The 14,146-nt window shown below is 38.9% G+C and overlaps 1 protein-coding gene across 1 annotated transcript in view; it reads left to right on the top strand.

The window, feature by feature from the left end:
• LOC144532682 (protocadherin-15-like) overlaps nucleotides 1-12,332 on the top strand; it is a 240,273-nt gene extending 227,941 nt beyond the window's left edge. Inside the window, exons 30-33 of the mRNA XM_078273587.1 lie at nucleotides 1,304-1,522; nucleotides 2,866-2,874; nucleotides 4,190-4,309; nucleotides 7,519-12,332. Coding sequence (XP_078129713.1) covers nucleotides 1,304-1,522; nucleotides 2,866-2,874; nucleotides 4,190-4,309; nucleotides 7,519-9,061 — 1,891 coding nt within the window. The 3' untranslated portion in view covers nucleotides 9,062-12,332. The remainder of the gene's footprint in view (nucleotides 1-1,303; nucleotides 1,523-2,865; nucleotides 2,875-4,189; nucleotides 4,310-7,518) is intronic.
• The last annotated feature ends 1,814 nt before the right edge of the window (nucleotides 12,333-14,146 follow it).

Raw genomic sequence — 14,146 nt, forward strand, 5'->3', positions numbered from 1 at the left:
GAATCTGCTTCCTTACATACAGATACTGTCAGGAAAATCATTCCGACTAGAGGAGAAAGGCTTTTTATGCATGCAGTGCATGTCTGACAATGTTGTAGGGTAATTGCATGTAATATATCTGCGACTTTGCTGTCGGATCACAGAGGGAGAAAGAGAAAGACAACATAGTGAGTGGATTCTTGTGTAATAGAATGTCCTTATGCCACCTTGAATGCAGCACCCTCTACCATTTGAGCTCTCTGGAGGACAGATTGCCAGAGAGGCCATTTGATAACCTTTATCTCCACTCATTTATTCACCTTTAGAAAAACAAAAATGACAGTAATTGGATGTGGCATTGTGCTTACTCCTTTGTGAAGCAGAATGTTTGAAAGCCACTCTGGTTATTGTTACAAAATAATGTTGGAGGAACAGTGGGCGGATTGTTTGTATTCATGTTCATTTTAATACAATATTGATGCAAATACTGCCACATATCTGTAATTGAAACTCTGTAGAAGTGGGATAGATAGATAGATAGATAGATAGATAGATAGATAGATTTGTATTGATCCCAAAAAAAATCAACACATTTTGTTAGAAGGGTCACACTAAGTATTTCATTTATGTCCTTTTTACAAATCATTTGCACGTAAAGATAAAAAATGCATTTCTATGATCAGTATGCAGATCCCCTGTCGCATTGACATCATTCATAAGGTGATTATCTAAATTACCAGATGCCACTGACCTTGAAATAATTGTCTCTCAGGAAATAAGATACTTAACCTGCAATAACTGTTTGTTTTTGGCCACAGCCGAAACAAGATTTCAACACAACATTGACATACTGTACCATAACCTTTGAAGTTGATATGGCAAACTTGTAAGCAAACAGTTGCATATATACAAATCCAGCAATTTAGCTGGTCACTTGTCGCTAACTGTGCCATCGGCCATAAGTACGTAGTGTACCATAGGTTTTTAGAGCTTTTCCCCTGCAAACAACTGCCTGCTGTAGTGAAATAGATGCTACAAGAGCTGTGAGAGTGAACCAAAACAGTTAAGTTGCTGGCTGGACAGCTAAACAATGAGCTGAAACTCGCTTTAAAGCTCCATTCAGGTGATAATTCTCTGTAGGTTCATCTCAGGACCATTTTCACATTCTCTCATTGTTTTCACATCATCATTTGATACATTGTTTTTACAAAAATATGAATTATAGCCGGTTTAAGATAAATATGATATTCAAGAGTGTGCAAGATTAAGAGGATTACCAACTGTGCTGCTAGAAAATCACTTCTTCTCCTGTTGTAAATCATAGATTTCTCGATGGGAATGTGCTGGAAATCAACAAGGAGTTCCAGCCGTACCTGGGCGAGGGTGGACGCATCCTTGAGATCCGCTCTCCAGACATTGTGGCTAGTGTGAAGAAGGCGGCGCAGGCTGTGGGCTACACAGAGGGCGCTCTCCTGGCCCTGGCCATCATCATCATCCTCTGCTGCATCCCTGCCATCCTTATCGTCATGGTCACCTACAAACAGTGAGTACTTTCGCCTCATCACTGTATTCGATTAATCATCTTTAACCGGTTGTCAGAAAATTGAGAGGGCAATACATTTTAATTAAACAGACCAATGTCCTGGGAGATATTATATTACACTGAGTTTTAGCAGAAACATTTGCTCCATTACAGACAAAGACGGATATTTATTGTTGAAATGTAAACCATTGTTTACATCTTGTAACCTGTGGCCTGTTAGAATAGAGCCAGCAAAACCACAAACAGCATTGTTGAGAAGTGTATTTGTCAAGTATTTAAGATAAATCGAGAGCACTTCTTTCCTTTTGGTGTTTGTGTGTCTCTCTCTTTTTCTCCCTCTCTCTATCTCTGTCTCTCGCTCTCATCAGACATGCTGACTGTGCACTCTGCTGGGCTAATCTTGCTGCTCATGCTCTGTGAAAGCAGATTAATTAACACTCATTTGTGACAAATATGTACAGCCAATTGTGACCGTCACAGTGCGTCTTCACGCTACTTAATCATCTCTGCCTGACACACACCACAATAAACAATGTCTGGCTTGCTGTATCTCTCTCATTCACGCTCACACTGTGCCGCATACAAAAAATATGATGCCCTTTGTTTAATAGTGAGGTAGTTGGCAAAAAGTCAGGTTCTTACCCCCTCTAATCGTTGGTATGCTGCAAATGTTCCATAAATGGTGATGTTTCGGAAATGTTTATCCACGGCAGATGGGCCGAGTGGTTGTCCTCACGCAAATGCACAGACCAAACACACAGCAGAAAGCTAACACACAAACTGTCACAGCAGATGGCACTTTGTTGGTGGCGTCATTACTTTGATCAAATTAAATGATTTAGGGAATCATTTTCTTTGTGTCAACATAACTCGTTGTTGCCTAAATTTGGGTATGAACATAGTATTTAAAACATGAATCTGTTTATTCATGTGGAATAATTGAATTTTGTGTTGAATAAGTAATGGAGACATGAAGCATAAAAGATTCACTTGAGAAGAAAGCAAAGGCTACTTGTTTGCATGTAGCCCTGCAGTCACTGCTGAAGGCTTGAGTGCTTCCAACTTTGCATGGAAATTGAGAATGTCCAGAAAGTTTTCTCCTGTTTTGTGATAAAATAGATAACATTGTATGTTATACAAAGATATGTTTTGTCTGATTAAGGATTGCATGAATAATTGTATCTAACATGTGTCTGCGTCACCTCCCAACATTAAATACCTGCGAGCATTAAAATTGTATGGGGTTACACTCTTGACTAATTATGTAATTACTCATCTTTTTTTGTCTCCCCGCCCCCCTCTCTCTCTACTCTCCTTTCTTCTGAATCAAAACCTATAACCAGATTCAAAGAGTAAGTAATTTGTCTTCTACAAGTGATCGCTATTGCTTGAAGTGCGTGTGAGAAGTACAGTTTTTTTCATCTCTGTATTCATTAGTTATTTAAAGATGAGTTGAATGTGTGAAGATGATTAACAAAATGTCTGCCAGCATAATGACATAAAGCACACTGATTCATCTTGTAGGTTACAGAATGAATGTTTAATTTGGAAGTTTCTTATTTGGAAAATATGATGAAATTCAAAAGGAAAATCAACCCAAAGTAAACAAGACACATTTCTGTACTAATATTCCCTTACTCAACTCTAATGTTACACAACCTGTTCCCCATTGGTTCTTGTTAGACCTAGTTAAGAAAAGTATAATCGCACGGAATGTAACTCTAAACACACAGACACAAAAAGCTAACATCTACACTAACTTTTTAGTTGTTAGGTATCATACTAGTCAATGTCATATGACTGTCAAAACACTAATGTGTTGTGCTTGTGGTGTTCTCATTCTTTAAACTCCATTAAGCAATATATTTGGCATTAATACAGAAACAAATGCCTAAAGGGTAAATGATTGCTAGTACTGCCTATTCCATTAAGAATTAACACTTGCAGCTGTGCGCAGCTCTCAGAGTAAACGAGTAGCTGGTGAAGAGAGTTGAACAAGCTAACAAGAGCCAGATATTTTTGTTGGTGGAACAAACCAGGACTTATATCGCAGTGAATATTGGACTTGCATACAGTATATACTGTACATGGCAACACAAGAGTTGTGGGATAACCCTGTTGCCGGCAATAGTTTGCTATCATTTTACCATGGAAATTAGATTAATTAAAATAGTTCGTAGTTCAGTGAATTCAATTTGTTTTTGAATCTCCTTTCTTGAATCTGCCCTTAACAGTTAAAAAAAGCTTAATTCAGCTTTGCATCAGCATAAAATACTGTAAGAATAGATGTTACCTCATCCCACAATATCAGGTTATTATTTTCAAACTTTCAAATTTTCATGACAAAACATAACATTAACTTTAGTTTCCACCTGCTACTGCATTTGCCTCTTTTTTTGCAAAAATAAAAAAGCCTTGTGGTTAATTCATGGTAGAGACTTCATGCATAAGTGATGTGTTTGGCTTCTGCTCATTTTTTAACCACACTGTTTTAGAAAGGAGGAGTTCATTATTAACTACATTGAATGTGAAAGAAACAGAGACTTGTATTTTGGGTTGATTTTTCTTTGGGGTTTTTTGTGTATGAGTTTTTTCTTTTTCATTTTGTTTTGCATGTGGACTAGAAACACATATCTTGGTGACTTTAAATGTGAACACTTTGCACAGGCGACAGGCTGAGTGTTCCAAAACTGCCAGGATTCAGATGGCTTTACCACCAGGAGGGAAAGCAGCTCCAGCGGTTGCTCCCAGTGCTAATCTCTATGAGGAGCTGGGCGACAGCAGCATGTGAGTCAACCCTGACCCTTTATTCATTTCCCATCACACCTGTTCCCTTTTCAAGCAGGTACTCTTGCTCTGCAGGTTCCTTCCTTTTGAATTTCTGATCAAAACTCAGAGGAAATGCTTTCAGGTTTAATGCTAGTAATTCTGCCTTGGTATTTTCCTGTTTTTTACACCAACCCTTGTCTAGGCCCTCGGCTCTTATAAAATTACCACTGCCAGCTCTGCATGTTGACCTCAGACATCCACCTTCTGCTTTAGACATTTTAGTACCTGCATCAATGGATCTCCCTGCTCTTTGGCTTCCTAACCATGATCCACTTTAAATGTCAGCAAACAACACTATACGCCGCAGCACAGCTGGTGATTAGACTTTAGCTTATGTATGTGTTCCTAATTTGACTGTATGTGCATTTTTGCAAGACCCCTTTCTCAAGGTGAGATGGTTTAAATTCATAAAATTACGCATAGTTCACTGGAAATAGAAATAAATACAGAAGCTTGCCTGTGCTTAACAATTGATTTTAATAAATTATTGGTAACACTTTACAATAAGGGTACATTAATAAGCATTACTTAATACATTAATAATTAGAATTAACCATTAAGTACAGTGTCTAATAAACGTTTATTTTTATTTATACAAATGCTCGTTTGTTCATGTTAACTAAGGTATTAATTGATGCATTATTTACCATAAGTTAATGTCTTAACTAACTGACTAAATTACAGTTAACTAAGGTGTCTAGTTCACCATTATTTAATGCAGTAATAAGCCTTGACTAACTGTTAATAATAGTTAACTAAGGTGTCTAATTTAGTGTTTAGTTAATATAGTGAAAAGCCTGGACAAACTGTTAGTAACAGTTAAGTAAGGCGTCTATTTTACTATTTGTTAATGCCTTGACTAACTGTGAATAAAGTTAATTAATGTGTCTATTATATCATTAGTTAATGCAATATTAAGTCTTGAATAACTGTTAATAACAGTTAATTAAAGTGTCTATTATATCATTAGTTAATGCAATATTAAGTCTTGAATAACTTAATAAAATGTAACTAAGTTGTGTATTTTAACATTAGTTAATGTAGTAATACCAACTGTTAGCAATAGTTAAATAAGGCATCTGTTTTACCATTAGTAAATACAATTTTAAGCCGTGACTACCTCTTAATAACAGTTAACTAAGGTGTCTATTTTAACATTAGTTAATGTACTAATAAGCCTAAACTGGAAATAACAGCTAACTAAAGTGGCTAACTATCATTTACTAATGTTAATGTTAACTAAGGTATTGACTGATTCATTGTTTGATAGTTTGAAAGACGCTATTTACATTAGTTATTACAGTAATAAGTATCACTTAACAGTTAATCATACAATATTAAACATTAGCTAAATGTTAAACGTCTCTTGATAACATCAACTAAGGGTTTACTTGTTAATTAAGGTATTTCCTAATATTACTATATTATATATATATATATATATATACTATACTATACTATATTACGGTTGATAAAGATGTTTGATAGCATTAAGGTTCACAGCCAAGCCATCTCATTATGAGAAAACTGTTTCTATTGTTTATTTACGGGTTATGGTTGTCCACGTACTTTTGACCACTATATTTGTCCATCCTCCAACGTATGACTTACTTTTGGTAGAGAGTGAGATCAGTGAAAAGACTCCATAGTCTCCATGCAGAGGTACCAAATGTGGAATGAAATGTTACAGTAATGCTGATTAAATTAGGTTGAATTGAAACTGCTGCCCCGCTGGGTTTAACAATTTTGATTTACTGCATATATAAGGACTACTGCTATCAACATCACAATCGCTGTAAAAAAAAAAAAATGAAAATGGAAATTGAATGGCAAGTTGTAAAGAGCTTTTGCAATGTTTACAACAGATGTTGACCAACACTCAATAACAAGCAGAAGCTTTAGATTTTGTGGGAATCATATTGTAGCCGAACAGCGTTTATATGGGAGTTGTTTTCCAGCCTGCACTAAGGAACAAGAGGAGTTCGACCAATAAACAATCGCATTAAAAGTCTTAAAACTCCACCTGTAAAACAAAGTTTTCTATGCAGAAAGGTATAGTGTGTTGTGTGTGTGTGTGTGTGTGTGTGTGTGTGTGTGTGTGTGTGTGTGCATGTGCCTCCAACAGTCCTGCATACTCTCAGATGCACAGAGCAAATAAATCAGTACGGTATTGACATACTTACGCTTCATCCACACCTCTGACATTTCTGCTATAGTCTTATTACCTGTGTGTGTTTCTATCTTCTCTATCATTTATATTTCCTTGTCTCTCTGGATTCAGACTGCAGTAAGTAATCCCAAAACATATTAAATTTGTGATCTATGATCAATATCGTTTGTAAATATAGCACAAGAGTAGCACCCCTGTTTCCCCTCTTGCGTATAGAGCTTTTGAGCATATGCATTTACTATACATAGATATGATTTTGTTATGTACTTAACCTATGTTCAAATGGTAAGATTTTGCTATTACTATGAATACCCTTGTGCATAAATACATTTTAAATTGGTAAAGCCTGTTTTTGTTGATTGTGCTAAAAGTGCTAGCAGTTGGAAAGTTTAGGTTTTTGAGGCTTAGTGAAACTCTAACTTCCATGTAGTCAGAAAAAGAGAAGCACTCTTTGTTTTGACGTACTGCACTTCAATAGATATGACTGTACTATAGCTGTCTCCTCTCTCCCTTCCCGTTAGACAATCATCTCCTTTTGTGCTCTGTCACCCTTACCTACATCTACCTCACATATCTTAGTGTTGTGACTGATTGCACTATTGCATCCAATCTGGGTCGATGTTGCTTATTTGCATTATATTTTCTCTTTAAAGAAAGAAAGCCCACGTATCTGTGGGCATAATCATTTTACAATTTTAATATTTAATCACATCACATTGTAAATCTTTAGCATATGCTTAAGAAGTTTTTAAAAAGTCGTCTATTTCATTTAATTTCACTCAAAATAAAGACATATATCTGTTGGAGTAAGCTGTGCGGATGTTATGAGTAACAGTCACAATACTTAGAGCCATAATCCGTTGAGATGCAGGGACAAATGATAGCTGTGTTGCTTTTGCCTCACTTTTTTTTCTTTGCTTCGCTCACCCTTAGGCTATCAATCTTCACCTGTTATAAGTCTTTTTTTCATTTTCACCTCCACCTTTTACTGGGGCAGGGCTAAAAAGTCTGTCATTGAGGAGGCCGACCACCAGAGGATTCTTAGCAACTTTGCCTGTCGCGCCATTGCAGCCCACGGCAACGGAGCATTGCATGTCAACTTGCCCAAGTCGGAGAGCAACGTGACCTTCCTCTCTGACCGCAACCCGCTCACCACTCACAACCCTGTATACGATGACAACAGCCCCCTCAGCAGTCCTGAAGTTTTTGCACAGGGGGAGAGTCTGTCTGAAAAGCGGTTCTCCTTTTCCCCTGGCCGCTCAGCAGGGTCAGAGTACTTCTGGTCAATGCCTGCTCAAATTCACGGAGAGCTGCACGGTTACAAGGTGCCAATGAGACAAGCTCTTATGGACCCGGACGATTGGGAGCTTCAGATACTCCAAGCATCCATGAGCGGCAGGCGACGGCTGGAGAGTTCGGACACGCTTAACCTGAGGGGCAGCACAGAGACCAAGATGTCAGTCCGTGAGCAGGCCAGGCAGTTTGAGCAACAGGCCCTCCAGGAACAAACCCGCAAGCAAAACAGAGGCTCCCAAGGCTCCCTCTCTTCCATCCTTGTCAGGGATAGAGACAGCGATGACACGCTGGAGCTGACTGCAGAAACTCTGCTCTCCATCATGGATTACACCCACAGCCCAACTTCTGTAGGCAGGGATGTTCCCCCAAGTATTATCCTTACTCAGGGAGATGACTTGTGGCCCCTGGCTAGCCAGAGACCAACTCCACCTGTCCTCAGGAGGTTCAGCTCCAGCATCTCCAGCTACATGACGGTTCAGCCTTGTCATATCCATGTGGAAATCATACCAGACCCACCAGAAAAACCCCCACCTCCTCCTCCCCGGCAACATCCACCTTCCCCACCCACATCTCCTCCCTCTAGTCCACCTTCTTCTCCACCTTCACCCTCCTACCTTCGTAAACCTCAATATACCTCTCACTCCTCTCCTCCTCCTGTCAATAAACAGGTTGCACCCCCGCCTCCGCCCCTGCCCCCGCCCCCACCCCCACCTCCAGCACCTCTTCCTCTCCCACCACCACCCTCACCCGCTATCAGTGATCAGTCGCGGCCAGTCGTCCAGTTTGTTCCAAACTTTTTGCCGTCCGTGTCCTCACTTCGCCCTGTTTCAGAACGAAAACACCCCCCTCCGCTTGACCCATCACAAACTGACGTCGGGAAGAAGGAGCTTAAAGGGATCCTGAAAAACATCCAGAATCTAGCCGACATAGAGAGGTCTGTTGCCAACCTGTACAGCCAAGTAGACAAACCTTGCAAGGTGCCCAAGTTTAACAAGAAACCACAAGTGACTGGAGAATCAGAGGGTGCTAACAAACTGCTAAGCTCTGATCCCTGGGATGAGCAGAGCGCGCCAAAAACAACCAACTCCAGCTCTGCAGTCCAAATCACCTCAACAAGTATGAACTGCACTGAAAATGGAACGAGTGAACTCAACATGGCAACAGACGTTCAGCAGACAAGCCAATTGAACTCAAACAGCCCAAACGCCACTGAGAACTTTTCATCTCAATCCACAGTGTTATGACTTTTTTTTTGTCTCCACACTCTCATATTTCCATCTATCCATATCCATGCCTGTTTTTCCGTTGTTTCTAAATGCTGTTTTTTGTTGTTGCAGTTTGTAGTATTTTATATAAGCTTTAGCCAAGTCAAAGAATTATGACTGTGTGGGTCTTTCAGATAAAGAATTTACGTATTACTTTGTATGGAAGTCATATTTTGGTGACACCCACCTGCCAAGAAATGTACTTCGCTCTGCCACATTGACTGTACCGTATGCATACAGGCAAGCATTAGGACATAAAAGAGGCTTGCATAAGTTTGGCTCAGTTCATTTGCATGTTTTAATAATCTGAACTGTTATGAGAGCTATGATAGTGTTAAGCATACCCCAGAGTTAGGTCACTTCATCATGTTATAAATATCTTACTTTAATTCATAATCTTAACATTAACCTTTCATAACCAATTCAATTCAATTCAATTTTACTTATAGTATCAAATCATAACAAGAGTTATCTCAGGACACTTTACAGATAGAGTAGGTCTAAACCACACTCTATAATTTACAAAGACCCAACAATTCCAGTAATTCCCAAAGCTACTTTAATTAAATTACAATAAACACCAACATTTCTAATGTCCACAACCCTGGGGTCTGTTTCCTAAACCATTTGCTGGCTGTATAATGCTGATTTTGTAATTGTTCTTTTTAATTCTTCACATAATATAAGAACATGACCATTTAGAATGCTGTTGCTTAATGCAGAATCCAAATGAAGCGAAGGGGAAAAAAAACAACATTTGTTAGATGTTTTTTCAAATGAGGGTAAATAAACCATAGCCGTTAAAAATTTCCCAAAGGTATGCAAATACCATGACATGAGCTTCAAAGTATTCAGGAAGGATGATCGCATATTCAGAACGCTGTTGCAGTGACACATATTTATTATTTTGTAGGTGTTTTTAACGAACTACCTACTGTGATAAATGAATGTGAGACATAAACATTACAGATGTATGGTGCAGTGAAAAGAGAAACAACTAATTATTATATCCAGCCGCTGACCAGGGTAACAATATACACATTAGAAAATGTATAAACCAACATTACACAAAATTACACTTATTGGATATTTTACTAAGGCGGGCAACAGGAAATCCTTTTATTTAAATGTTAAATGCAGATACGACAGGGCCAAGCACTTCTAAGTGAAAACATTGTCTTATGTTGGTTGAAGTATCGGCGATAAAAACACATCTGTTCCCCGGCAGGCTCATGTTGAATGAAGCTCTGGGGGACCTGTCTATTCACATGTCTGCAGAGATCCTCACAGCATGATAAAGTAGTCACTGTGATGTTCGGGTGCACACTGGAAAAGGCTAATTAGAGAACCAATCAATCGTTAACTAGGGCCACCGCCTGTGGGACTGTCAACTACTCTTACCCTCTCCTTTCCTTTTCCATTTCTCTGACCTTCTTCCTGCCCCATTTGTCTGTGTGTTTCTCTCTCTCACTTCCTATGTAGTTAGTTCTAATACTTTCCAATCCTTGGCCTCTTGTTAATATTTCCTTGTGGTTCTCAGGAGAATCTATTACCTTCTTTTCACTCATTGCAATGCAGCCACTGTTCCCCTTCTCTATTCCTTTTTGAGCTCAGGTTTTTTCACTTCCACTCCTCTATCTTTCTCCCATACCCTTCATGTGTTTGCTTCAAGGCAAATGGTCTTAGTATACCCCCTTCCAGAGCAATGTAATGTTTGATTCATCACACGTTGCCCTGATGGGCAGATCGAAGGCCTACTAATTCTGTATTCCATGTTGACTACATGGGGTAATCTCTTTTGTAAAAAAAGGCAAGCAGCTCACAAGCTGTTTTTTTGTTTGTTTTTTCAACCCAAGGAGCAGTGCATGGTAGACTTTATATTTCATTTTTTTACAACTGGTTTGATCAAACTCTTTTGTCTCCTGACTGATAATTCATTGCACAAAAAACGATCACAAAGAAGACATAATACCAGTTTGTAGAATTAAAGTAACTCTAAACTTTATTTCTAGAGTGTGTTTGTAGGGAAAAGTTTAAGAATTTGTGATCAAAAATCAAGATAAATTTAACAATGAAAGTATGTTTGAGTAGAAGGTTTAAACATGATAATGTCTCGACAAAGCAGATCTCATCATAGTATATTCAGAAAAAATACAAACCAAAGACCATATGGTATACAAAAGATTAGGCTATAATTAATATCCATGTACACACAAAATGCTGAACAGAGAGAACTTTGTTGCATGAAAAAATCCACCTGCTCTTTTACCACATAGCACATGATATTTTTGTTATCATTTAACATTTTGGGAGATACATTTATTCGCTTTAGAAACAAGAGTTTGATGAGAAGATCAATACCGTGACACGAGAGACTGATATTCTTCTCATCTAATTTTCGACAAGGATGAGCATATTTCCCAAAATGTCAAACTTTTCCTTTAACTGATTTCTGCTACAGTGGGTTGGGTAAATCTGTTTTGTGGGTTAAGGTATTTGTAGCAGTAGAATAATAAAACATTATTTTCTGTATTAAAACATGCTGTGAAAAAATGTAAAGCTGGTCATTTGTGAAGCTCACCTTTATTGTAGATATAATACACTATTCAAATCATGCTGTAATTCTGAGCTCACCTCTCTCACCCCTTTTTCTACAACATTACCTTATCACCTATCTTCCCCCAAGTCCCCTCTTGGGCAAACTTCCTAAGGCTGCTGTCCACTGGGCCATTTTTCTTGATGTTTCATGAAGCAGCAGTAGCCAGCAGCCAAGCCAACAAGTCATCCATCAGATCCCACTCCCATCATCCACTCTGCCTGGGAGGTGTGGCCATATGGCTGTGCCCTGTCCCCTGGTCCCTGCCCATAATAACAGATTACAGTTCTCCAGAGGAAGCTCACATCATTGCTTGGCCATATATCTGAGCGTGAAAGTCAGCATTATTTATGGGCCCAGACAGGTTACAGTTGTACGCTTGTGAAACTGGAGGGTTCAGCCGAGCTGGTGTTCCATTACTCGTCGCTTCCTATTGACTTGTACTGAATGAACTGCAGATGCACTGTTGTCCTCAGGAGCAGCACTGGGTTGTTTTGTATGTGTTTGATAAAGTGAAATTCCTCAGATTTACTTACTTAAATTTAGCTATTAAAAAAAACATGGCTGTCTGTTGAAAGAAAATGGCACATTATGACGTGATAACCAAAGACAATTTTATTAACTTTCTTTGAGTCTGTAATTCCTCCCTGAATCACAATGTCCTTTTCATATCTGTGAGGAGATGCTCTAGATATGTCTGTATAAAAATTGATTCCTTTCAAATTCCAATCTTCCCAGCCTCTTTTTTTTTGCATTTATTGTTTCTTTTTTTTCCTTCCCTGTTTGGATGAGATAACGAGGGGGGGGGGGGCAGCCCACTACAGCACACTACAGCACAATAACATAGTGGCCTTAGGCGCCCTTTTTAAAACTGAACAATATCTGCAACTTTGTAATTTAACACATGAAAATGCACAGTAAGTAAAGCTGCAATTTCCTCACTGGTCAGCAGAATGTAGACCCGCTAGTTATGTAGACTTAACATGTCATGTATCTAAAAGCACTTGAAATGTTGCTGTCAATCTATATTCATTATTTGTCTTATCCCCCTCTTTCTGCGGTACACAGCAGGCGAGGGTACGGCAGACAGGTAAGCATTCCTGTTGTGATGTGTGTCTATCTTATTGTTGCGCAGAGACATTTTGTCACACTCAAGGCAGCTTGAGGCAGCGTATATCCTACTATTCTTATCTACAACTCACTTGATGGAAAACAGTGAATAAGATTAAGATGAGACCCCGGTGATAGGACTTCTGACAATGACATTACAGTTTAGGTTTGTTCAAAAGTCTGTTGTATTTCCCAATGTTCCTGTCAAATAGCAGATAAGCATTTGTTTTTCTCCTGTGTTGGAAACAAAAGCTAATCAGGGACCAACAAAGTGACTCTGTTTGACATTAAAGTCTTTTTTTTTGTCACTTTCAAATAATCTTTGAACTGTCAGCATCTGAAATATGCAGGATGTTTTATATTTTTGTTGCAATTTTTTACTTCTCTCATTGCTTGGCTAATGTCTTCCCTCTTTATCAATCTTTTCATTGTGTTTCTCCAGTGTGTATAACATAGACTTAGCAATACATATTGTCTGGATTTAAATCTGAAGTGTGTAGAGTGAACTCTTCCTCATGTTTGTGTCTCTCCTGACCATCCCTTCCTTCCATTACCTTATCCTTCTTCTGTACTAATCTTTGGCAGCAACAGCAACTGCTGAGGCCATCTCTTCTGAGACCTGAGGTAGAAACACTCCTGCTTTTCTTAATTCCCCCTGCATGCTGCTGCTGCTGCTGCTCTTCTTCTGTCTTTCTCTGAGGAGTGCTGAGTAATTTCTCTTTCTTCCTCTCTGAAATGCAGGAACTCTCCATGGAGTCAGGTATCGACCCAGGCCAGGACTACTACGCACAAGACTACTATAATTATGACCAAGGGTGAGCATGCAGCCGTCTCGTCTCTCATCATTCTTACTCTCATCCATGGAACTGATCTCCATTGATTCATTTAGAGCAAAAAAATTCCATTGTTAGGACTTATTTATTGTGACCTTGCCTTCCAGCTGCCATTTCTTAGGTCATTGGGCAGAGGAGAACATTTAAAAAAAGTTGAGAATAAAATGATGAGCATAACTTGTGTGCTGCCCCTTCAGCTGTACATAACATATGTGAGCGTTTACCCTTTCTACTCCCATCAAATGAGATCAATTATGCTACCATGACTCAGGCACAGGAGAGTGTGAAAGACTTTCCCCATGGTTTAATTGATAGAGGGTGTTTGGCTTGCCTGTTACATAGCCCATATGGTCTAAAGAGGAAAAACATGAAACTCAAAGCTGTAACAGCTGCTGAGAAATTGTTATTCATTAAACGCTCCCTCTTTATGGCAGGTGACTTCCACCGCTCTGGGGAATTACAAGTTTATCAAAACAGGGAGAAGATGTTTGCAACTTACAGGATTAAATCGCTGAAAGAAAATTT

This window comes from Sander vitreus, chromosome 17 (assembly GCF_031162955.1).
Source record: "Sander vitreus isolate 19-12246 chromosome 17, sanVit1, whole genome shotgun sequence".
NCBI classification, from domain to species: Eukaryota; Metazoa; Chordata; class Actinopteri; order Perciformes; family Percidae; genus Sander; species Sander vitreus.